Source organism: Podarcis melisellensis (genome assembly GCF_964234715.1).
Source record: "Podarcis melisellensis genome assembly, chromosome: 2".
NCBI classification, from domain to species: domain Eukaryota; kingdom Metazoa; phylum Chordata; class Lepidosauria; order Squamata; family Lacertidae; genus Podarcis; species Podarcis melisellensis.
The window spans coordinates 48,661,166-48,687,898 of record NC_138529.1 but is presented as its reverse complement, the minus strand read 5'-3'; the positions used below and the strand labels follow the sequence as shown (position 1 = coordinate 48,687,898).

The 26,733-nt window shown below is 40.8% G+C and overlaps 1 protein-coding gene and 1 long non-coding RNA gene across 4 annotated transcripts in view; one reads left to right on the top strand and one right to left on the bottom strand.

The window, feature by feature from the left end:
- Positions 1-501: 501 nt before the first annotated feature.
- Positions 502-26,733, bottom strand: part of FBXO38 (F-box protein 38) — a 35,727-nt gene continuing 9,495 nt past the window's right edge. For all 3 annotated transcript variants that reach the window (XM_081899116.1, XM_081899117.1, XM_081899118.1), the window contains 15 exons: positions 26,444-26,537; positions 25,537-25,667; positions 24,051-24,221; positions 22,293-22,435; positions 20,160-20,379; positions 19,134-19,253; positions 16,488-16,667; positions 14,359-15,057; positions 9,106-9,206; positions 8,498-8,600; positions 6,818-6,984; positions 6,151-6,296; positions 3,772-3,875; positions 2,247-2,360; positions 502-1,158 (listed from right to left, as the gene is read on the bottom strand). In XM_081899116.1, coding sequence (XP_081755242.1) covers positions 980-1,158; positions 2,247-2,360; positions 3,772-3,875; positions 6,151-6,296; positions 6,818-6,984; positions 8,498-8,600; positions 9,106-9,206; positions 14,359-15,057; positions 16,488-16,667; positions 19,134-19,253; positions 20,160-20,379; positions 22,293-22,435; positions 24,051-24,221; positions 25,537-25,667; positions 26,444-26,537 — 2,672 coding nt within the window. In that variant the 3' untranslated portion in view covers positions 502-979. The remainder of the gene's footprint in view (positions 1,159-2,246; positions 2,361-3,771; positions 3,876-6,150; positions 6,297-6,817; positions 6,985-8,497; positions 8,601-9,105; positions 9,207-14,358; positions 15,058-16,487; positions 16,668-19,133; positions 19,254-20,159; positions 20,380-22,292; positions 22,436-24,050; positions 24,222-25,536; positions 25,668-26,443; positions 26,538-26,733) is intronic.
- Positions 3,806-4,682, top strand: LOC309363145. Its single transcript, XR_014165273.1, has 2 exons — positions 3,806-3,904; positions 4,341-4,682. It is a non-coding gene; the product is annotated as an uncharacterized lncRNA (long non-coding RNA).

Genomic DNA, 26,733 nt, shown 5'->3' with positions numbered 1-26,733 from the left:
GTGTCAATAAATAACTCCACATAACTGCCAATCTTATTTATGCAAATATCCAGAATGCTCGCATAATTTGGTTTCTCGAGGCTACTGAGACAAAAGATGATGCACTGCTCTATAATTTCCATCTTCAGGGTTTACGATATTCTGAGTTTTTTATTCACAGAATAGCATATCAACAATGGGATTGGAAGGTGAGTCCCCTCTCTTTTCTTGCCATTCTATACAATAAAAACCTAGCCAATATTTTTTTAAAGTGTATTTGCATCTTTTTAGAAAGGCAGTGTATCCTAGAGGAGGAAACTGCAACAGAAACCATTTTTTAATGCATTGCTTTATCTTGCACTCTGGCCCACAAACTTTCCGAAATAAGATAAAGTTCTCAGTTTGTGTGTCTGCGCTTAATCTGACTGTTTTCTATAGGTCATGCCCTGCCCACTTCTGTCACTCTTTAACTGGCTTTGCGCCTCTGATTTAGTTCCCAGTGAAAAATGCATGCGACTCAAAGACTGTTCAACAGATTTACTCAGAATGGATTCTTAAGGATACTCAAGAGGAAAAAAAGGCACAGATTAAAAGAATCCTGTGACTTGCAAATGTAGCATATGGAAAGTTGCCCATGGCAAACCAAAAATACTGCTATGAATAAAATGAGCTAAAAAAAAAAATCAAACTTTTCTCCCTTGCCATAATTAGTTGCCTTCATTAAAATGGAACTTTAAATTACATTTCTTAATATAAACATATGAAATAAAGTCAACTTCAGGATTTTTTTTTCTACGTAGAGTCCTCAGTGTACAATGCAACTTCTCATTATACATTTTGCTACAAACTCTGTCCCAGTAGGCATTGGGGCAATTGTGAAGCACACAAGTTCCAAGACCTCTCAGTGCACTAAGGTAAGTGGAAGGAATCCACTTGCTTTCTTTGCCGGCGACGCCAGTCAAAAAGGAAGGAAGGGCTAGAAGGCTGCAGCCTGATCCCGTCAGATGTAATCATCTTCTACGGGCTCCCCATTGACATCACAGTAATGGATGAAAATGGCTACCACCCTCTGGAAGACACCTTTCTTCATTTGACGGTGCTCAGATATCTCTTCGCCTATGGTTTCCATGCAGATGTCAGCTGATAGCTGTCCTTTCCTTCGAGGAGCATAAATAGTAGCTAAAAATAGAGAGAAAAAGAAAATAGAAGCAAAAGAAATTAACCATGGAATTTATACTCGCGTTTAAAAAGCAAGAGTATTTTCTCAGGCATAAGCATCAAACATTCAAACTGAAGTGTAAGCAATACAAAGAAATGGAAAAAAATATATGGCTATTCCATTTAGCACAGGGGTCACCATCCTTTTGGAGAAAACTGGAAAAAGCATTGTGGACACCAGAGCCTCTTCTGCTGGGTACAACAAAGTGCTTCTTTCAAGCCAAGTTTCGGTGGGGAAGGGGAGAGAGGGAACCTTGCTGCCATGAACACCATGCTGGTGACCCTGGTCCACAACATCGACTTTAACATAAACTGCTGTCAACAGGGCATGTGTGACTGTCCTCTCTTTTCACCCAAGCACATCCTGCAACACTTTTTAACCTGCTTTCTCTCATGACTGAGCTTCACTGCTTTAGTGTTGTTTGCCACAGAATTGGAGAACAATAGAACTAGAAAGCATCTCGAGGTCGTCTAACCTCGTCAGTCCTCCTTGCATGTTTTCTGCCTAGCTGGAATGTGTCCTTGAGCTCTAATTGACTCTTGCTTGCATGGATGGAGGACAGGGAACGGTATGTATAAAACGAGTCTACTGTACAATGATAAGATTTACATTAACTATTCCGTCCACTTTGGCCCCACCCACCACTGGTATGTGGCCCATGGAAGGTTGCCTAGAAATATGGCCCTCCATATGAAAAAGGTTCCCCACCCTTGCTGTATATAACCTTACCTTACTCAGCAGTTAGGAAATTTCCTTCTAAATAAAATTGTCTTCACCTGATGCTGACAACTTGCCTTTCATACCTTAGTGCACTCTAGAGTCTGCCCTGAGCCCTAGCAGAATGTAACTGCTGACTTGCTGGAAGACAGAGCAAAGCTTCACTCCCAGATCTGAATGAATAAGGAGGAACTCAAGGTCTTCTCTCAGAAAGCCACTAATTTCAATGAAGCTTTACTGAATGTCAAAGGTGGGCACTGCTTTGGGTATGTTTTGAGCAGATGGGCAGCACAAATGTTCTACATCAGTAAAGATATTTGCATTCACTTACTTTTTTCATCATCCTCAAAGTCATATCTGGCATAGCCATTAGGCTCAGCTGTTCTGAGTGACCTCAACCAGGGGAAATCCGTTATCATAGAGTACGGGGCACCATCCACAACACCTATGGCAAAGGCAATTGGAAAGAGAGTAAGGACATTTTCATGCTGCTTCGTCAGCTGTGATCCCCTCTGTTCAACCTACAACTGCCTTTGAGGCCAGTCTATGGAAAAATGTGTGTGTATGTATTTGTTCAGTGGTAAGATGTGTGCATTGAGGTGGATAGACTGAGTGCACCCACTGGGCCTGCCACCTCTGTACACACCAGACCATCACACATGAGATGATGTAGAAATTGAGGGGTATAACCTGCTCAAAAGGAATAGATTAAACAGGGAGGAGGAGGAGCATTATATGTAAAGAATGTGTCCACTTGTGAAGAAATCCACTGGAGCATGGAAGGCAGATTGAGAGCATATGGGGTAAAAATGGTAGGAGAGAGAACAGTGACCTTACTGCTACAGACACCCAAGGACTTGGATGGTGCCTTCCTAGAGCAGATTAGCAAACATTCAAAAAGGAGACATACAATAGCCAAAATGGAAAATAAAGGTAAAGGTAAAGGTACCCCTGCCCGTACGGGCCAGTCTTGACAGACTCTAGGGTTGTACGCTCATCTCACTCTATAGGCCGGGAGCCAGCGCTGTCCGCAGACACTTCCAGGTCAAGTGGCCAGCGTGACAAGCTGCAACTGGAACGCCGTTTACCTTCCCGCTGGTAAGCGGTCCCTATTTATCTACCTGCACCCGGAGGTGCTTTCGAACTGCTAGGTTGGCAGGCGCTGGAACCGAACGACGGGAGCGCAACCTGCTGCGGGGATTCGAACCGCCGACCATGCGATCAGCAAGTCCTAGGCGCTGAGGTTTTACCCCCACAGCGCCACCCGCATCCCTAAAATGGAAAATAAGCAGTAGCAATTATAAGCTTTAAAACAATTGCTTATCTGGTGTATTTTTTACTTGTTCATGCAACAAATACAATGCTATCCTACTTTATGGGGTTTTCATGCTAAAGAGTGCACAGAATTTTTGCTGTTCTGCCAATTTAGGTACTTGATTCACAGCACTGACTGAGCTGATTTTGCATCCTACTTGAGTGTAATCCAGGTTTGGATAAAGTTACTCAATCCATCTTATGTATGAGTCTGAGTGACAGGTGCATTGTTACATATCTTTAGGTGCCAGGCAAACGCATTCCTCTTCTTCAAGGCCTTTGGCTAATTTAACAATCTATGGCCTTTTAAGCTGCATCGGGGGATGTCATAGTTTTTGTTCGTTATGATGTAATGTATTTTGTGTTTTTATATTGTAAACTGCCCTGTGATCCTTGCATGAAGGGTGGAATAGAAATTTAAAAATAATAAATAAATATAGTCATGGCATGGAAGACTTCATCTACCCTGATATCTGTTGGAACTCAAACAAGTATTTTCTTGAGAAACAGAATATACCGGTAAATGTCTCCATAATGCTCACCTTCTAACGTGTACATGTCTCTCCCCCAGGGGTACTTTGTATATTTTTTCAGGTCATCTTCTGTTCGCGTAGCTTCAGGGAAGAACTCATATTTAATAAGTTCTCTAGGGGGGGAAATCAAGAACAAATATGAGTAAGCATGGAATTCTATCTGAGAAATATGGAATATCTGAACCATGGAATTCTGTCTGAGAAAGAGACGTTATAATCCAGTTTTGTTTTTAACCACTTGGCTGGTCACCATAGGTGACCAGGAATTTCACAGTCGGGGGGGGGGGTACCAAAAAAGAGATTAACTCCGCCTCTGGCAGCCCACTGCATTTCTATGCTGTGTGTGGAGGAGGGTACTTTGAATCCTCCCCGCCTATAAATCTGGGATCCGTTAGGCCCAAGGAACCACTGGATTCTGAGAGCCCCACAGCAGTAATAGTCAACCAAGACAGATGACAACAGTGGAAAAGTCTAGGCTCAATGTAACTTCTTTGGAAGTCTAATTGGCTGTTGACATCAAAGAGACTTATTTTCTTGATGCAGAGAGTGACTACCCTAATGTTATTTGTTGGTAACAGGGACACTTTGGTAAGAGGCGGAGAAACATCTGTGACATGGCGAATAACGAATTCTTTACAACCTTGGAGATGGTGGAATGTGCTTACAAAGGCATAAGAAGATGAAGAGACATTGGTGACACTTTACAGCAGAAGAACTGTGGGGCACCCATAAAAGACTGAGTAATCTACAAATCCACTTGCTGACTCCGTACCCAAAATGACATAAATGGTGAAAAAAGTTGACCCAATCTCTATTCAGACTCACATCCAGAATGCCTTACATTTCACCCCATTTCATTTATTTGTTTTTATTTCCTAGTTTTATTCCCTGCTTCCTGTCTTGCCTCCTTTTTGCTGTTCCAGTTCACAAAAAGGATCTTTTATTCACCCTCTCCTCCCCTGCACCCTCAGCACTGCATTGTTGGTTATGGACTTTACTCTGCAACACGGAGTTTTTCAATGATCAGGAAACTTAGAAGGGTTTTGAAAAAACAAAGAGATCAATCTGAGCTGCAAGGAGTTATAGGCTTAGGATGCCTTTCAAATTGCTTTGACTGATTGCTTTGTCAATGCCATTATTATGCTGGTTCATATTAAGTTCCTATCTCTGATTCTCATACTGCCTGAATTCATGTTTTGTTATTTCTGTACTGCAGACCTGCAATGTTAATTCCCTACTGTTCCCGTGTTGAGCATTTTGGATCAATAAACCATTTAATTTGCTTCTGCTACAATCTTGAGCCTCTGGTCCTTCTCGCTAGTTACACTTTACTCACTGGGGTGCAAGCGGGAACACAGATTAATACTGCCCTGTGGAGAAACCAAGCAGGATGCTAGTGGAAGCACTTCCATCTCCCACCGGCCCCAGAAAGTGACGCTCCCTCCTGACTATCCCAGCACAGAAAGCAAAAGAACTGGTAGCAGAGGACAGAGCGTGCCTTCCTTCTGCTGCCAGTATTCTGTATTTCTTTGTTAGACACTCAGCAGACAAACCTCCTGCACACCTAGCAAAGAAATATAGTAAGCCAGTGGCAAATGGAAAGCCATTCTCTAACTCCTCTGCTTGGTTCCTACGCTAGATGAGCAGGACACCCCCACCACATGTCCAGCATAGAAACACAGGGAGACGGCAGAGAAGGGAAAAAGCAGTATGTGCTTTGCCATTAGCATGCTTGGTTTCTATGTGTTGGGTATGCAGTAGGTGAAGCTCCTTTCTGTGTGATGGAGACAGAACCCAAATGGGCCTGTGGAGGAAGGAGGAATCACTCATTTCTAGCCTTCAGAATGCTTCCCATGCCTGCTTTTCACTCATAAGAGAGGCAGACAAAGGAGCGATGGCGTGTTCTGTACATCCAAACGCAGGCCCTCCTAAGAGTAAAAAACAGGCTAGTACCTTGGGGGTGTGTGGAGTAACTTACAAGGCTGTGATAATATAATGAGGAAAACAGTTATTGGACTTGAACCTACTCTCATTCCACTGGCTCATAAGGAAGACCCCTTATAGATATGAGGATTAGAATCACTACATTCACACAAGAAAAATACAATGAATTCACCAATGTTTCAAAACACCATCAGCTTTTAAACGATTCCGAAAAGAATTGATGTCTACATCACACTAAGCTGGGGAGGGGGAACCTGCAGTTCTTGCTTGAATAAAACTCCCATAAATCTCTGGCTGTTGGTTATGTTGGCTGGGGCTGGTGGAAATTGGAATCCAACAACAACCTTGGGGTGGTGGGGGGAGAGAAGCATAGGACCTTTCTGACTCACATATATATATATATATATTTATCCATTACAGTTCTATTCAGAGAGAGAGACTTACTGATTAATGTTTGCTATTGTGTCCATCCAGCTGCGAATGCGCACTTTGTTACGAACATTTGGAGGGTTACTAAATTCATGAATTACACAGATGTGGTATGGGTAGGGACCACTAAATATCTTCTGTTCTAGAGTCAGTGTGTCAACCTGTGGAGAAAAAGGTACAACATGGAATATAACCAAAATAAAAGAACAAAGTACAGTAACATAATCTACATGTTGTGTCCTATCATCACTCCTAGTTTCCTGAAAAAATATGCCATACTTCTCTTTTGAGAAAGCTGCAAGGAAAAAAATAGCATGTATATGATGAAGAGATTCTGTACATGTTTTCCAACGAAGCTCTGCCAACACTTACAAAAAGCAGACTCATCAGGGCACCTGATTTTCATTTATCCCTAATACTTCTGCACCTTATCCCATTCGGTTCTGAAGTAGTTCCTAACCCTCAGGAGCAGCTTTATTGGGGTGCCATTGGAAGCTTATCAGAGTAGTTAGGATTAAGAAAAACTTGATGCAGAATTGTTTTCTGATAATGCAGCACCACTGCATACAACCCACTTAGACATGCAAATTTCTCATTTAAAAAAAAATGGTGGTGGGGGGGGACAAGACTCAGATGTTGAGGAATACAAACAGTTTTGAATAAATGAAATCCATCTGAATACCTGCTGCATTGGACGAAGGTAAATGATCCGGTTTCTCTCTGGTGGTATCCGCAGTATCTGATCCAGTACCTGATCCATATTTAATTTCTTGCACTGAGCATAGTCAAATCGATTGACAATTGGTGCGTTCTCTACCTTCAAGTGCTTAAGTACGCGGCATCTGGTGGCTACATATTCCAGGAAAAGGAAATTGTGAAGACCGTAAGATAACGTATGTAGGTATTTAGGTTTAGGGTATGGCCTATGGCCACAGACAACCTACCACATTACAAAATGTTGGAAAGGCTGTGTTGTCTTATTGCCAATTTGTATGCATTTAGCAACAATAAAATCTTAATTTGCATTTATTTGCTTTCCTAGGGTAAAATTAGGAAATGAAAACTAAAAGCATAAAAAGTGAGAAGTATGACTAACTTTTTAATCTAAGCATGCCTTATGTCTTCACTGCTGTCTTATCTTTTTCACCTCCCTGTTCTATCATTATACAGAAAAATTCTGGTGGCCCAGAAAAAGGGAAAAGAAAGAACACCCTTTAGCCCATTAAGTTGGGAAATGAAACTGCCAGGAATCTAGAAGCACTGACAATTCCTCCTATCCCAAAATTATAACCCTATCTGGAATGTGAAAGCTTAGCAGCAGTCATTACTTAAGCATTTATTTTCTTTTTTAAAAATTACATTCATTAAAAATATCAGAGACGATTACAACAATCATACACAAAACCATACACTAAAAACCCTATCAAAAAGTAAAAATCAGAAATCAGCTCACTATTGTGGAAAGATGTATTCTTAATTGCCTGCATAAGCCTGGTGGAATAGAAAGGTTTTCAGCAGGCATTTATAAATTGGCACAGAAGGCACCTGCTGAATCTCTGTTGGCAGAGTATGCCACAATACCAGGTCAATGACACTACAGGCAGAGTTTCTTCTTGTTGTCAAATGAGCTTCACCAAATCAGGGAATGATCAACAAGGCTCCTGCAGATGATTTCAGTGACTGAGCTAAGATATAATGGTTCAGGTGATCCATGAGGTAGCTTGGACCAGAGTTGTTCATACATTAATACAAGGACCTTAAACCTGGCTCTGTAGCAGATGGGCAGGAGGTGTAACTGTTTTAACAATGATGTCATATATTGTTGGCCAGATGCTCCCTTGCTGCATTCAGCACCAGCTGGAGCTTCCAAACCTGGTCCTAGAGCAACCCCACATGGAATGTGTTACAATAACCCGACTTCAAGGTTACCAACACATGGGTTACAGCATGGAGTATAGCTGGTGAAATGGATAGGGTTGTATCCAACTATCTCCTCTTGGTTTGTGAAAGGCCCTTTGCTCCAGGGGAGGGATGTGGTTGTTGCGATTTTCCCTTTCTCCCATTGCACTACAACCCATGCTATTTGAGAGTTCCCCAACCCACTGGACCAGACTTTTCCCCTCAAGGGAGAGCAGAAGGAAGGAAACAAACAATGAAAATATCTCTCCCCACCTCCTTCCATTCATAGAAGCCTCTGCTAGATTGAAGAGCCTTCTGTGAGCAGAGGGACACAATGGCTAGAGTCCATTATGTTCAGAAAATTAAACAAGAAACCCTGTGGTGCATCTGGAGATGTCCCAAGTCTGATGAAAATCTATATAAGTTTCCCAGGCATCAACAATTACAATTAAAGTATACATACCGTGAATAAACATCATTTTAGGGCAGTCTTTCAGCACCAGATCTGTTATGCCACAATTTGTCAAAGTGATCCCAACAAGGTTTTTTGATTTCAGTGTAAGAACCTGGAGAAATTATTTTCCAAATTAAAGACCACTACATGAACCACACACATACAAACAAAACATTTACCAATGGTGGTGAAATCAGGGCAACTAGCATCTTCTGCAGAGTGTGAGCAACATCATAACATAACGATGCGGAAATATTTGACAGCACTCAAGCAGGATGGTTAAAGGGATCGTCTGACATACCATTCTACTAGAGGAACTTCCTCCTCCTTGCCTGCTGCTTGCTAGCAGCAAAGATACTCATACTACAAGCCAGATATGCACTGCACACAAAGAACTTACAGTAAATTCTGTTGAAATGAAACCTAAAAATTTGCTTGCTATCCCCTTAAGACAGAAAGTTATTTTTCAGTTTGACAGTGCCCTTTTAAAAAAATACAGTCAATTGCGGAGTAGACCTTGAACCAAAACATTTTCTGCAGCATTTAGGGGCATTCATCCATCTAGGCTGTCAGCAAGATGGCACAGGTTTCCAGCTTGGGGCTCAAAAAGGCCTTACCTGTATATGGTCATCCTCAATCACAGGATCGCTGGTGCTTGTGGACTTGTCGGCCGTCCGTTTTCGCTTCACTGAATGCCTGGGCTTTGGTTTGGTCGCTTCTGGGAACAAAAACAAATGAATAAAAGATTGGACATTTCTTATTTGTGAGCAGCTGTAACAGGAATAGCAGAGTCATTGTGAATGGTTTCTTAGATTAATGAGGGTCTTGGAAGTAGCTGGCCTGCAGTGTTTAGTAATTATTGTTATTTTCAGTTTACTTTATACTGAATACATTTTAATACACTTTTATGTTGTAGTGTGTGTGTGTGTGTGTGTGTGTGTGTGTGTACACTCCAAATAAACATATATTTAACTATCTAAGTTTGATAAAGAGGTCCTGGAGAACACAAAAACTTGCACAGTACTTCATGTCATTTGGATTGGACTAATGAACGTCTTGCCCTCATGTGGATTTTGGAATTGCTCTAGGACTGTAACCTGAAGCATATTTACCAGGAAAAAAGCCTTACTGGGCTCAGTGGAACTCACAGCAAAGCAAAACATGCTGAGGTTCAGGTGGTGGTAGGACTTACAACAGCGCAAACAAATAGTGTTAAACCCTTAAGGTTGGGTTGAGATCTGCCCCTCTGAGAACAAAGGCTCATTTTAAAGGGTCCCCCAAGTATCCAGAACAGTTTCTGGGGGGCGAAGAATAAGAGCCCTCAGAACAAAGATGCCTCCCACCCTATTGCCAGTGGGAGCATCTTGTTAGATGAATTCCACTTATCTAAACTCTAGCTCCAGCCTCTAGCTTTGAATCATCTACCTATATAAGTCTGAAACTACTTCTACCACTGCAGGGAAATACAAAGTCTTAGTAGTCCAGCAGATTACAAAAATAAAATATTTGTCTAAATAGTGGTTCAGATGGAGACATGAAAAGACATAGTTCCTTGTGGTATTTTGTTCAGATATTGTTGAAAGGTTATATAAAACCATTAAAACAAAATGCAAACAACAAACGTGGTTGGATGGTGTGAAAGGGGCACAGCTGAGAAGGGAAAGTTCGGTATTAGGACCTATACGCTCTTTCTGTTTAGATTCACGTCCAATGCATATTTACCCTGGGTCTGCACACCTGCAGGGAAGTGACATTTACAAGAGCTCTGCTCACTGAAACAGACAAGAGAAGGGGACATGCGGTATAAATATCATCTCCCTGCCTGCATACAGCAAGGAAGAAGAAAAAAGGTTTGAGAAATGCAGTGCTTGGAGAAGTCATTGTACTTTTAGCACCCCGGGGGAGGGGGGAGGGGGACGGACTACACTACTTAAAAATAACAACCACAGAAACACAGTTCAGTGAAGAATTAATCATTTAGGACTCCTAATTTCCTTAGAATTACAATATATCCTCCCTTTGGGTAATAAGGAAGCACATAGGAAATATACTTGGGCGCTAATTTTGCTGAGTAACCACAGAATATTTTAATGCCACTATCGTCACAGAGGTGTCTGTGGAGGGGATATATTGATTGAAAATGTATTGTAACTTTTGAATAAATGTTTATTTTAAAAAGTCTATTTCTCAGTTCACCTTTGGCTCAGCCTTGTTGAAGTCTGCAGGGCCCCTGCAGGACAAGGTCAATAGGCACCACACTCAGATGGCCAGAAAATGTCAGTAAAAAAAGCAGTGTGGTTACAGACACACTCCATTCAAAAACAAGTCTTAAAATTGGGATATTACATGAAACAAATTTAATAAGTGAAAAAGAAAAAGAGTTGCTCAGAGGAATGCAGCCACTTTTATCTTGATTTTATATAGCTTTGAATGATTAGGGTTGTTTTACTTTAATATGTGATGGAGAAGAAAAAAACAACATTTTTATGGATTCTGTCCAAAGAGATCTCAAAAAGGCAACTAGATTGTTTTAGTGAATATTTAACTCACTAAAATACAGCCATCAGCAACCTCAGTTTTTACAGTCTTCATTTGCTAAATATTTCTTTTTTCTCTCTCTCCAAATAATCTTTATTAGTTTTCCGGTTACATACTCCACATACACATAATGTGTTGCATTTTACACTTATACTTACTCCTAAGCGCTGACTTCCCTCCTTCCTTCTTCTGGTTTTTTATATCACATATAATTTTATCACATTACTTTCATCCATTTTGTATACTGTTATTCATTTTCCATATTTGTCCATAGTATATCCATAAACAAATAAATATCCATAAACAAAGTATATCCTCCTGTTTATACAATTAATTGTTGTCTGCCTGTATTCATTTACAGCTACTGTTAGTTATATTAATCTCTTTATACATTTTGCTTCTTATTATTTTCATTATCCATCACTTTTCTTAATCTTTCCCGTTATGAGGTTTATTTCCAATTCTACTGGTTACACTATTTCATCTTATCTTTCCTATATACGGCACAATTTTTTCCCATTCTTTTTGAAATGTTTCCTCGCCCTGTTGTCTAATTTTCCCTGTTATATGCAGGGAATACCCAGAAATAGCCATTTGCTAAATATTTCAATAAATGTTAAGTTAAAAGAAGTGCAGAATAATATCAAAGCATGAATTTCCTTTGCATTTCTTTTTTAAAAAATAAAAATAAAAACCCACCTAAATATGTGAAACATCCTGCATTTACAGCTGGAATAATTATACAGCACCCTCCAGGTGTTAGGGGACTCTCACCCCCCCATCAACCACAATCATCAAAGCTAATGGGAGTTGGGGCCCAACAACATTTGGAGGGCACAATGTTGGCTCTCTCGGAATTACAGACAACATGTAATAAATTATTCTGATTAGGGAAACCTCTAGTTTAGGTTGTAATAAAATTAATAGACCTTAATCATTAAATGACAAACAATCATTAAATAGTCACTAAACCAAGTGAGGTTTAGTGACTATTGTTTTTCAATTTTAATAACCAAGATTTTTATTTAGGTTACATCACCCTTTTCCTCCCACCATATAAAACAGCAGCGATCCTTTCAACACTCTGAGAAAAGGAGAAAATCTCAGTATTTCAGGTATTGATGCTGAACAAAATAAATTATTTTAACTACTATAATTCAAAGTACTTAAAGCAAAGAATATGAAACTGATAATTTCTGAAATGTGTGTGTGTTTGTTCTTAGTATAAGCTTTTGTGTGCAAATTCTTCCCACTCCCCCAAAGTAATTTTACTCTTGGGAAACAAACCAAAGATCTACGAAAGCAAGAGGTGCCTCACCAAATAAGCACTTGAATTTTGGAGGGTAAAATGAAGGGAAGCCTTAGACTATGGAGGCAGAATGAACATGAGTACACATGTGCTTACGCTGTTACTTTTAAACAAAATATGCAGTAGGATTGCCATATTACATGTTGTCAACAACAACAACAACAACAACAACAATGGGAAACTCCACCCATCAATCATTCAAAGTGGGTAGACAAAATGCATTACAGGATAATTAATCCACATTAGGAAACGTGCACTATCCCTTAAAGGTACACATATGTAGTTGCACATTGGCATGGTAGAATGTGCCCCAAAGGTCAACAGAATGTTAACTTGGGATGAATGTAGGCCTATTGCTGCAGTGAGCAGAAGCAGAAATGCAACGTGATCTTCCCAACTGCTTTGCACACACATGAACATCAATATGACCAGGGTCAACAAGTTACAATTTGAGGCCACCTGGACAACCTAAGGGGCAGGATCTTGCTCCCAAACTTAAGCTGCATCTCTGAAAGGTAGCATGAGATCTGGCACAAACCAAAGTTGGTGATGGGTAGTGAAAGTGTGTTAGTTTTCCCTGCCTTTTTGCCTGCTGGGTCATGACCACGTACCTTCCGCCATTCCTCTTCTGCTCAGAGCTGTATGGAGCAACAAAAGCTTGTCTCGGCCTCTACCAGGTAGCTGGAACCTCAGGGCAGCTGTAAGGGACAAGCTTTCTCTATGCCCTTCCAGCTCAGTCTCTACCTGCTAGGTGGCTGAAACTCCACCTCCTCAGCAGGCGCAGAGAAAAAGCAACCATGCCTATGTCACAGTGGGAGCCATCCTCTGAGCCAATCTGACTGATAGCATCATTGACTGGTGTCTTGCAAAAGAGTCTGACCTTAGCTGATGATCTCCCAAACTGGAATGAATCACCTTGAATTGGAAGTCATTATCTGGTCTTGCTATGTTTAAGGGAAACTGCTCTGAGAAGAAGTATGCAGCAAGAAAAATATCTCTTCTGATAAGAACGACTGAAAATGAATGATTTCCTGGAATCGAACAGGTTTTTGATGAGCACACATTTAGGAGCAGGTCTGAACCAGTCCTGCCTTTAATCAGGTTAAGGAATAGAGATCCTTTTGATTTAATTTTGCTTGGAGTTATATTACCTTGTGATTATAGAATAAATGGAATAGAGAGAGAAGTAATTTTTTTTTAATAAAACTGTTCTAGAATATATGACTTTTACACTGCTCTCATTGAATGTGTTCCTAAATTTCTTGCAATTATTTTAACCATGTTTTATGTAAATATATATTTTTGCAATGGGAGCTGGGTAACAAGTTTGCAGAACCTACCATTTATGTGCCAAACAAAGCCTCAGCAGAAGGTTGCTCCCTCTCATGGGTGAAATACCAGTTAAGCCCCGATTCCTGGAAATAACTCCTAACTGGGAGGTATTCGTAAAAACCTCCTGGAAGCGGCTATAAATGTGGCACCTGCACCGTTCTCATGCAGTTCCGAGCCAGAAGTTTATTTTGGCTCTCTGCTTACACTCAGCAACACTCCCAGTCTCCAGCTCAAGAACTGGAAGGAAGACTTGGACTTGTTCTGCTTCCCAGAGCCTGGATGGCCCATCACCTAAGATGGCTGAACCCAGCATAGAACTGCTCTACGCTTTGAAAAAACGTATACCAGAAACAATATGATATAGGTGTGGTGAGAAGTTTCAAAGGCTTATGTGATCACAGAATCCAGTCAATATTCACCAAGTAGCTACCAGTAAGCTTATGCTTTCATTTTGAAAGCAGGCTTCAAATCAGATTATAAGTATTTGTATTTCAAGCAATCCTCCCCCCCCCAAAAAAAACTCTCTCAAAGAGCCAGTGCTCAATTATCAACACCCCAAACAAACCAACACAAGAACAACAGAGAGAAAATGGCATTTCTGATCTGACATTACGACAATGTGGCTGGTCCTCACCCTTCTTTGATAATAATGCACTGCTTTGATGCAAAACTTGGATAAATGAAACCATACCTGACTGAGACACCAGAGGCACATGGGAAAGTCTGCTTCTGGCTCTCGTGAGAGGCCGGCGAGGGTAATCTTCATTATATTCCATTTCATATCTCCCTTGCTGTGAAGGAGGGCTCCGTTCCTCATTAGCAGGCCCACAGACTCTCTCATTAGTCCTCCCATTGCTGGCCTCACCTGAAGAGCCACAGTTTGGTAATGTTCTTAGGGAGAATTCCGCCCCTCTCACATTTGGCCCATTCATACCACAAGCTCCACTGGTAGATGGGCATTCGCCACCCGAGACGCCATTAGTCCTCCTTTGCTGGTTCTGGGGCATATAGCAGGAACACCTGGAGCACAATGGCTTCTCCTCACTGTCCCTCTCACTGGAGCTTTCACTCTTGCAGAGACACTTCCCAGAGTCCTCTGTTGCTGCGGAGGGGGCCTCGCTGCAGCTATCAGCCGTTTTCATGCCATCTGGGCTTGGAGACGCTGCAGTGTCGGAGGCCCCCGGAGGCCCAGTGCCGCCCCCACAACCAGGGTAACAATCCTTGCTTTTGTTCCTTTCCGCTGTCACGTCACTGGCCGCTTTCATATCCGCTTTAATTTGCTCACTGGTGACCTGACAGCCTTTCTCGCAGCTGCTCTCCTCAGAAAGAAACAGTTTGACCCGGCTGGCATTGCACCTCTTCCGCAGCGGAGCTTTGCCTTTACCACTCACTGCAACAACAACAGGGACAAAAGGGAAGAGAGCTATGAAGTGATAGAAAGTCATGGAAACGCATCCCGCTAGTTATCAACACACCCCAGACAACCTGGTGAGACACCTGCTGCGACTGTTGCAACATTATTCCAAGCAGGGTAAGATATTGTGCAGATATGTTGAGTTACTTCACTTACTAGAGGTTCACGCCTTGAATCAGTATGTTTAAGCATATTGGGAGGAATTCAACATAGCACTAAGCAGGCTGCTCTGTCAGCACAAGCACTTCTACTTGTCTGATGGAGTGATCTGCCCTCTTCTCCCCCCGCCTATGGTTCTGGGGGTTCCTTCCCTGCCCAGGACTAACTGGAGGCAGGGTGGGAGGAATGGGGAAGTCTTTTGTGCTAGCAGAAGTCCTTGGGCACACTTCCACCGGTGGCACTACTTAGTTGAATCTGACCCACTGTACTGCACACAGTCAAGCTGCTCAACAGGCTCAAATTAGTTGTTGCGCCTAATTTCTTCTTACGGTAGCTACCTAGTTAACAAGAAACATTTACAGCCCTGCCATTTATTTATGAGAATCTTAGTTTTCAAATAATTTCCTTTCTTTCTGGACTAAGTTGTTCAAAAGATATGTTGATAGCGCCCCCACCCACCCCTGATGCACTTACCCCTCAAGTTTACACTGGCATACTTTTTGACCAGAAGGTACAGCTTGTGGAACAGTAAAATGTCTATAGTATCCTGGCCTCCTGCCTCATATTTTGCTGATGTGCCTTGTCCCCACTTTAGATTGCAGGGAGGCTGTGCAAGAAAGACACAAGCCGTGAAGAAATAAAGGTAACTGGGATCAAATCCCTCAGGAATCTGCTAGAGAAATACATTACAGATGCTTAGCCTGTCAAATCTTAGTAAAACATGTGGAAGTTTTCATCCAAAGCCTTTGAAGTTGTTCAGTCAATTCTGAATGAGCCTACATGCAAAAAGGATTGCAATTCACTTTAGAATTCAATTCCTCATTATATATGAACTTGGGGGACTGCAGTATAGTCCAACCACAGAACACAAACCAGAATCAAACTGTTGTACAATTTGGAATTACAAATTGAACCGCAATCCAATTGATGGAAACCACCCAATAACTGTGATCAAAGGGACTATGAATACCAAGTAGCCTATTTCAATTACAGCAGAGCTCCCTCACACAAGTGGTTTTGGTGGCAACTACACCACCGCTGTCAAGTTAGAAGGCATCACTCTTGCAGCTGATCTGCAGAAATATGGAAAGAACAACAGAAATGGACATGAGGGAAATCTATCTTTCTAAAGCTGAACCACAACCACTGTGAACAACATTCCATAGAAAACTTCTTTGTGCATTTTGTGCTTTGTAACACAACAAGGAATATTTTTATGACATGTATGAAGAAGCAAAAGTTCTCACCTGAGGGCTCCCGGATTTCCACTGAATCTCTGACTCTCTCCTCTCCATCTGAGTAATTTTGTGCAATGCTATTTGTAATACAGGATCTTGAGGTGGCTGCATTCTCATCCTCATCTTCACTGTCTGAGTCGTGGACAGTAATAGGTGCTAGCTTTACATTTGGCTGAAGGCCACTGGGCCCTGGAAAAGAAAAGAAAGTTCAGCAACAAACTAGCATGCTTTCCAGAGATCAAGGTGCTTTAATTCACCTGACTGAGCAACTTACTCCTTCGAAACATGCATACAAAGTAGTTGGTTTTTACATGGTTAGTTGGCATACCTAAGGACCTTCTGCACTCATACACCTAGCTAGGTCACTCTTCACAGTTCCCCTCAAACACCAACAACGCACAACACAGTAGAAAAGAACGAACAAAACACATGTACTCCATTGTGTTTGGATCTGGTGTTATTCTTAGTGTTATGCTGTGATCTTCTCTTACTATATTGGCCCTTTCCCCACCAATTTGATCAGTCCACTTCACAATCCACCAATCTGCACTGCAATTAGCAAACACAATGTGCTTTATACATTGCAGGCAGTGTACTGAGACTAGAGAGGAAATCCAACAGTCCATCCACCATCCAAATGGACACAATTGACAAAAAAGCTTTCCCTTCCCCTGCAACCCTTCTACACTGCCCTTCCAAAACTGCTCTAGAAAGTTAGGAGACCTGAATATTTGTATGTGTGGGTGACGGAAGGGCCACTCAGTGTTGGCTATTGCCACACGTGCTTATTGTTTCTTGCACAAACATGAAAAAAGCAAAGAAAAATTAAAGCCACAAGGTATCTCACAGCAGCAAAGATGTTTACAATTAGAGGTGGGCTTCAAGACTTCTATAAGGGTGAAAAACAACCACCTCTCCTTGGTTAAGGCGCCACATGTGTACAGGCATCTCTGTACAGCATAGGACCCTCAAGAAGGGGGGGGGGGAGGCATTATGTAGATCAAAGGTAGAAACTGAGGAGAAATTATATGTAACAAAATGAAGCAAAGGAGAAGGATCTGGACACAGCCAGAATCAAAGCTGAAACAATTTGAAGCACGCACACAACTGTGCTCAAACGCTGAATTTTATCTAGCTGTACAAACATCAGGATGATGGCAAGAACTCCGTTTTAGAATTTCTTATTCCCTAAACTGGAAATAGATCTGGGAAATATTGACAATGTGGTGATGTATGAAGAGGTAGCTCCGAAGCTCGTGATACTAATTTCCGTACTGTTGATATTGGGCAGCAAAATGGAACCATCTCCAACTTCTTGAGAAAAAGCAGGTTAGCGAATTAAAGTAAGGATGAATTTGGAAGAGAATGGCAAACAAATGAGGTGCCCAATCTCATTTATATCCCCTTAGCATTTACCGAACAGAGAAGCAGTGGGTGGAAGTAAGCCCATGGCCAACTGTGGGATCAAATTGATATTTTCCTACCTAGCAAATATAGCTGCTTATGATTAGAACGCACACTGCAAATGGAACTTTTTTAAAAACAAGAAATTAACCACACAACATCTTAGAGATTTTCAGGGCCAAACCAGAGGCAGCATGGAAGCATACAAACTGTTTCACAACTATTCTTGGTTTGACTTTAAAGCCTCTGTGAAGAGCTCCAAATCAGAATGGAGCACAGGAAGCACTGCTTAATGCTTTATTCACAGGATATTACCATGATCAAAACCCTGCCCCCTCCTGGCTACTCTCCCCCTGCAGGGGAAACCATACTAGGTCATCATCAGTTTGGCCCTGAAGGAAAAACAGCTACTGACACGGTGGAGGTGCAGTTCTGATTCAGTAAACAGCCTAGATGGAAGAGAATGAGCCGCTCCCCCCGCCCCAACTAAATGCATAAGTAGAAAACAGAAACTGTTTGGAGACATGCCGCAAGTCTCCCACATCAAGTCAACTCTGATCCTGCGTAATGTGCTGTAAAACAAGTGACTGAGAACAAGCTGCTTGGGTGATTAGTACAATTTGCTAATAGCAATTCAGCTTCTCCTATTGGGGGCTCCCTTATGATGCTATTAAAAGGTTGCAAAGAGAGGAACACTGGCCATGAGACCACGTGCAATCAAGGCAACTCAAGACACAGCATATGATCATCTTAAACACCTCCCAAGTTGTTAATTACACAAAAGTATAACTGTCAGGTAATACATGCAAGAACCCCAGTCACCTGCATTGCAAACTTAACAATCAACAGAGGATGTCTTGGCAGTCAGAGTACAGCTAGTTGGAGCTTGCAGATCCATAGTTCAAGTCTTGCCTTGATTATTTGGCCTTAGGTAAATCACTATTGGCCCCTATATCTGCAATATGGAGGTAGTAATAGTGGCTTACCTAGCGGAAGTGTGCTCAAGATTTCTGAGATGATGTGTACGAAACTCTTTTTGCATCCCAGAAATGACTATAAATGCTAAATACTGTGGTTCATTTTAGGCTATGAATTACTCAAGTTCACTGACTTCACAGTTCTTAAATAGTCTGCATTATCAATTCTAAAATAAATGCTATTGATATCTCTAAGCAACAAACAAAGAAACATTTTTTTTTGTTGTAAGTCAATGAAGCCTGCAAATGGATGGGAGAGATCCTGGCAAGTTACCTGCTTGTTCTTCATCAACTTCCATGGGAAGAAGTGCCTGATTAGTTGCAGAGGCTTCACTGCGGCTCTCTGCCATAGCCACTCCATCTTCCTGTGCTACCTCCTCCATTTCATTCAGTGCTGCAAAGAGAGATAAGAATGACTGAGATAAGGAGGATGAAGACACCACTCTTTATTAAGGAGGCAGAAGCTGGTCACACATAACTGCATGACAATCTTAGGAAAGCTCCAAAGCACTGCGACTATGGAGGAGCATCTGTCTTTGCCCGGGAAACTTAACAAGGCAGATCTCCACTAATCTGAAAGGCATTTAGATCCATTTCTATATGGTAGCTTTTGATGAGGATTCTGTCCTTTAATCATTCTCAGACAGAAAATGGGGGCCTTCATGCCAAAATAAGAAAGTGAATGAAAACTGAAACTACTAATTTAACTGTATAATATTTATGGTGGTTGTTATGCCAGGAGCATTAAGTCACTTTAGAGCTGTTAAATAGGAAGAAAATACCATTAACTGGTTTTAAGTTCTCCTGCTGTGGCAACATTATATATTGATGAGAAATGAGAAAAGTGTTATTAATGCCAAATCAAAATGAGCAGCTTTATAGCATTTTATGTAAGTGTTAAGCATTGCTCAGACGCTTAGGAAATATAATTGTGAACATTAATAGCTTTAATATCAATTGGAGATTTTAATGTGTGCTGTATTGGTCAACAAACCAATAATAGTCCGCAGCGCCCGGAGACAATCAGTCAGGTCAGGTATCCACAGCAGTGACCAGAGGGGAAATGACTGCTGGGAGCAGTGCAGAAAGAAGAAACGCCATGGTACAACTGCATCAGCACAAGCAGATGCCTTCATCTGAAAGAAAACATGACTCCCATATTGGTCTCTGCAGCCACAGCAGGCGCTGTAACTCTCCAGTGGTTTGACTTCACCCCCAAAGGCGCTCTCCCAAGACAGATGGATGACGACCAATTTACTGGTCCAGTACTAAAAACAAATAAAACTGTTTCCTGAATTACCTTCTGCTGCAATCTGCTGTTCTTCCACCTGCTCCTCCTGTCGCAGCTCGTTCTCCTCGTTCTGGTCATTTGGTTGCTGGTGGTTGTTATGGTGTATATTGGCATTATTGTTCTGGTGATTATTATTGTTGTCGTTTTCATTGTTGGAGTTCTGATTGCTGACCAAAGCAGAGGAAACACCAATCCCAGTGCCTGCACTAAGACCTACACGAGCACAACCCTGAAATGCAGTAAAAATTGTTGACAGCAACTGGCAAGAGGCTCCAAAACAAAACACAGTTTGAAATCGGCGATATCTTCCATGATACATAGACCACAGTGTACTGCTTCTTAAACAAAGAGATTTGAAGCAAGCAATTCCACATTGCCAACTGCTCTTAACCTCTGCATGGCCATTTCAAACCTCCTGCCCTGAGACAAGTGAACACTTCCCATGAGCCAAACCAATAAGGTTGTGATGTACAAGTCAATCATGATACTGTGAGCTATACAACGCTACTTTTCTGGTTACCAGTTGGTTCAATATGAAGAGACAGAACACTACAGGTAACATTAGGAAGGTGTTGTGAGTCATCACACTATTAAGACAAGGAAGTACAACATGCTTTTGCAGAAATCTATTGTGTAAATTTATTCTATTTATGGAGGCGAATACATAATTGTGGGAAAATGTAAGAGGGGATATGAAGTTGGTTTGTAGCTAAGGATGCAACCCTACTTACTGAACAGTAAACAACATTAATGTAGTGGGATTTACTTCTGAGTAAACATGCACATGACTGCACAGCAAGTGAATAAAATTTCGTGATGGCTATAACTTTCCTCTGTGGTTGGCTTTGCCTTGCCTTCTGCTTCCTCTCCTTCCCCGTCCTTTGGGGCCTTCATCTCTCACTCTACTTCCCCCAATCCTTTGCTGTTGCTCATTTATATTTCTTCATTTACGTTTCAAGACAAAAGCCGCACTCGTCACTGCTCACATTTATTTTATGCTTGCTTTTTTTATATGTATTTTTATTAAAGATTTCTTGGTTTACAAAAGTATGTGCAATATCTCTTTTTTCAAGTTACATTTTCTATAAATCAGTTTCATTTGCTGAGACTTTAGTGTTACATTAGGAAGAAAGGGGGGAAAGAGGTAAAGGGGGAGTGGTGAGTGGGGGTGGGATCGGGTGGCAATGTTTCTATTTTACTTCATGTATGTGTGGGGTTTTGTGTCAGCGTCGCTTGTGCAGGTTCTCACATTTATTTTTAACCCTTGATTTCTCACCATGTCAGTATCTGCAGAGTAGTATCTGCATCTTTCCCTAGTCTGGTGCAAACTGGTTGCTAAGCAAGCAAGCAATCCTGAGATAAGGATAGGAACTGGAATAGCAGTTTCTGGTGATACAGAGGTACAGCTGTCTTTCTAAAGTAGAAGACAGCAGTGCTGTACCATATGCAGTCCCTAGGGAGGAAGGGACAGGTGTGGGGGGGGGGAGTGCTCTTTCCTGGGTGAGAGGCTGTAGGCTTCCCAAACATATGCTATTATTTCAGCCTGTCTCAGCTTTTACATAATCCCTCTCCATCAAGGCAGACAGATTCACAGAAGTGTGATACATTGCTACAGAATATATGTAGTGAAATATGCAAACTAGTCATGGCTCTCTGGTTTTTGATAGTCTTCCTGTATTGTTCAATCTTGGGCAAAGTAAGAGATTCCATGACATAACAAATCTAATTTTCTTAAGCATGAAATTAAACCAAATGAAAAGAAACGGGGAATGCGAAATATAAAGATCTGCAAGAATTCCAGCAAAATGAGATCATTGCAGCGATGTAGACGTAATTCAGACATTCTTGTAACAAGCTTCTTGCTTATAATTTGCATTTTTTATACTAATTACAGTGTAAATAGTAATTATAGTAGTAATTATACTACTATAATTTACAGTACTGAACTTATTTTCATTTTCATGTTACTGCTTTCCTAATATGGTCACTGAACCATGGTTTGAACATTTAAAAACAGTTACCTGAAGTACTTTTTAATTAGAAGTTTAAAAAATACATACCAAAAGTCTAGTATATTTCACATACCCTAAAGACATTTGAAGCACACAGCAAAATACACTTTAAAAAACCCAAACACCTTACCTTGGGAGGTTCCCGGAACATCTGGTCCAGAGAGATAAACTCCAGGCTTGGCAGTAACTCAATAAACTGACTAAATGAGTCTAGTTTTATTGCATGGCATCTCACCAAGGTGAGATCAAACAGCCGAGTCCATCTTGAATGATCTATTGCAGGGTGGGGTGAGTGAGCGAAATAAATGAACTTAATTAACAGATTTCTTACCTAAAATCTGCTTAACTATTCCCCACTTAAAGTTCTAAGTTTCAATTTAGAATCGTCACCATTCTAAAAAAGGTATACTTCCTGGTTATTCTGATGCATCCACTCTTAACTGAGGTCCTTTGCCTACTCAGAATGCCAAAAAACAAGTGACTAATAAAATCTAGCCTTTTGCAGTTAGTTGCTAAGACAGAACAGAAACTGTCACTATGGCCCAAAAGAATTTAGCTTCCTAATTGAAAATGTATTCTCTTAATTTTGGTACAGACAAGAACTGAACTCAATTTCTTAGAGTTGTGTAGCACACAGTCAATTAACTCTTAGAAGGGAAATAAAATAGGGAAAGGAAATAATTTTATTGACTGTCCAAGATTTCATTTAATCAGTAGGTTTTAATGGAAGGAATCATTCTGGTAGGAGCTTCTGTTCATGAAAGGTCCCCTTTATGAGCCCAACTTTCATTCTATGAACAAAATAAACTTTAATGGATACCACCCATTAAAATCTGCTGGCTAAACTTGAAATTTTAGTCAATAGCAAAGTGGCATTCCCCCTTCTATTGATTACTTCTAGGGATCACAAAAGTTTCAGGGTACACAATTCCTGGTGGCTTGTAGGTGGAGTAGATGGAGAACCCCCATAGCATGTGAACGTATTAAAATACCCAGGAAGTACGGATTTCTTTATAATGGTGGCACTCTACCTTTTTACCTCAACACACCCCAATACAATTTATCAAATCATCTTCATCATCACCAAAACAAGATCAAGACATCTAGTATGCAGCCAATTAAAAGCGGAAGAATGGGATATGTTCAAGAGATATCTACAAAAAAATAACAGTGATATACTATCTATGGCACCATTTGAATGACCCTTGTGAATATAAAACATTGAGAAATAAGGAAAAACGGTACAATATGTTGTAAGAAAGTATTAGAAAATACATTAAGAGTAAGGTAATAATCATAAGTACATTCACTATTATAAATGTTAATTACATTGTGAAATGATGGGAAGTTTACTTTAGTTTATTTTATGTTATTCTATGTTATTATATTCTATTTTAGTTTAGTTAGAATTTATGAGGAAAGAGAACGTTTAAGTCTAAATTAATCTTTCACATTAAATTTATTTAAGATTATTTTTCTTTCTTTGTACTTGTACGTGTGAATTTAACATTGTGTATGATATCAGGGAACTTCAATAAAGTTTTTTTTTTAAAAAAAAGCGGCAGCAAATCTCTGAAAGAATATTCAAATTTGCTTACGAAAAGCTCAAAAAAAATATAAAACCACTCTGAATTTTCATCAAAAGCCAAGAGAGATGGTGTCAAACAAAACATCTCAGGAAAGGGTGTGCACAGTTAGGGTAACACAGTTAAAGCCCCATCTCTGGTTGCCACCTGCTTAAACTCTGAAGTTATACTGGAACTTAAAGGTGTCTATCAGAGAAGTACAATAATCACTAACAGTGGTCAATTTAATTAAGTAGGGGCTGCATTTCGTTTGCTAAAGTGCTTTAAACCCTTAACCAGGTGTGTTCTTGTGCGCATAGTACCTGTGATCCAACTGCTTGGATTGTGCAGATGAGGACAGTTGTATATAACAAGGTATTTAATGGAAGAGAACACTTCATTCACCGCTTTCATTCCAATGTCTGTGATGATGCCTGGATTTTCAACTACGTCAGCCAAGCCATATTTCACGAGGTCCGCATTAATCATTTTGCCTGGGGTCAGGGGGAAGAGAACAGAAAAAAATAGCAACCTGTTCTTTCCATAAAATTATCTGCAGTAATTTAGTCTGGGCACAGCCTACAGTTATAGTAATGAGCACTTGAGTTTATTTGCTGGACCCAACTATGGAAACAGTAAAGCAGGTAAAGTGAAGCCTTTAAAAATCAAAGTGCTTCAAAAGGTTGCAAATTCACCCGTCATTGGTCTATAGAAGATACAGTCTTTAAATTGCCTTTCATGTGTTTTAAACTAAAAACCTTATCCATCAGAACTGCCAATGCATTCTCCCTGCCCCTTGCTATACAAGGAATCAGCATGTCTAGTTGTGGCCCCCACATAAGGGATATAATGGGTACAGATCACAGGGCTGGGTATGCAAGGGAGCAGGTATGAAGTAATAATGACATTCCAACCAACCTCCCATCACATCTATCAATATAAAACATCTCCAGAGACTTAGGATATTTACATTTGCTGCTTGCCTGGAATGAATGTCAAGTGAGCGGACAAGTGGCAAATACACGTCCCTTCCTGCTTCTGAAGTCTTGCTTGTGCCAGTCCTAGACTAGCACTGGTCAAAATGTTTGTCCCTGTCTCCTGGAAAATCAGAAAGAGCAGCAGCCCAGAGGCAGGAGCCACAATCCTCCTCTGTATTTCTATGGCTGGGGAAATGCCAACACATGCTGTGATTATTTCCTCTGCACTTGCACACTTATTCACTTCTCTTCTGGGAAGAGGGACAGTTCATATGCAATAGGCAGAAAGAAAAGGAGGAAGGGATATCAATTGCTGGCTGGAAAAAGAGCTGCCTTCCAATTTGGACTCGAAATAGTGCACGTCACTATCGTAGCGTTTTCATGCACTACTGACTCCACACCACATGGGGATTCTGAAGAATGTAGATTGTTTCCATACCACCAACAGATGACACCAGTGCCCACATGTCCATATTTGCACAAGCTATTTTAGTCAAGGTTCCCTGTGTAAGACATCTGCAGGTGTCATCATGGAAAAGAATCAGCAGGGAACTAGAGGATGCTCATGCATTACACAAGGATGCATTATACAGCCGCTGGCCTTTCTAAGATTAGAAGCATATAGACCAGGGATGGGAACCTGCGGCCCTCCAGGTTTATTGGCCTCCCATCTGTCCTAGTCAGCATGGCCAATAATCAGATATGATGCTGTTGGACTACAACTCACATCTGGAAGGTGAAAGGTTAGCTCATCCCCGATCTAGGCAGATAACATCCAGATCTACCCTAACATCTGATAGATAACCCAAAGGAAAATTGAAGGATTTCATACACTGCAGCAAAAACTCATCAACGTATCCAAGATGTAGTGTTTCAAATTGTGGAAACTCCAATTCTGCCATCTTTAGTGCAGAGAATACTCCATCTTTGGTTAGGGAAGGCTGGATTCGTACTTCATGCAACCTGAAAAGAGATGAAACAAAATGAGAAAAGCGTAGACTAACAAATATTTCCTGGCACAGAATATGCACATTCACACAGGAGACAATACTTCTATTGTTTGTAACTTGCAAGAAGAATATGCCCTTCACTGTGAGAGCAATCTCAGGCTGTATACCATAAAATAGGCTTAAAACCACAATTATCAATAAATTTTAAAAAACCAAGGAGCAGATAAAATAGCAGCAAAAGCAACACCAATACCACATCCCTGACAAAAATTAATATCTTAATAAAATCCTGATCAAATTAATGGGTCCATAGCTAGCACTGAAAACTCATAAGGGCCAGTTGTCAGTCACAGGTCTAAGAGGAGGGCGTTCCATACTTAAGGCATCATGGCAGAGAAGGCCCTTCCCTTGGTTGTTGCACAACAGATTTCCATTAGCTGCAGAGCAACCAAAACAGCCTCCTTAGCTGATCCAAGCACAAAGGCGAGTTGATGTGGAAGGAGACACACCTTCAAATATTTAGATCCCAAATTGCTTATGGCTTTATAAGTCATTATTAGCACCTTTAATTTGGCTCATCAACAAATGGGAAGCCAGTGCAATATTGTGAGGATTTTTAAAAATACGCTATGATGAAAAATAAGGTATTGCAGAATTAACACCAGTGCACAGAATTCACTAACAACAGTATGCAAAGGTCTATTAATATGACTTTCATGTATAAACATAATGGTGACTCACTGGCAAATAAAATTAAAATGAGAAACTCTGCTGAAATGATTCAAGTACCTTCGTGCAGCAGTTATGATGAGGTAGCCAAGGTCCACTTCCAGAGCATTCTTGCAAGCTCCCAGAACTATAGTGTGCAAATTTCTAAAGCCCCCTGTTGATAGATAAGAGGGGTTCAATATTTGAGTATCAATACTAAGCCTCCCTGGAATAATTATGTACACAAGTGTGTTGGAGAAACAAAAGCAAAACTCTATATCTCATCTCAATATAAGCTCCACCAATCCTTGTCTATAAAGGAGCCTGACTAAAGAAACAAACTTAAATTTGCTTCAGCACATTACTATTTA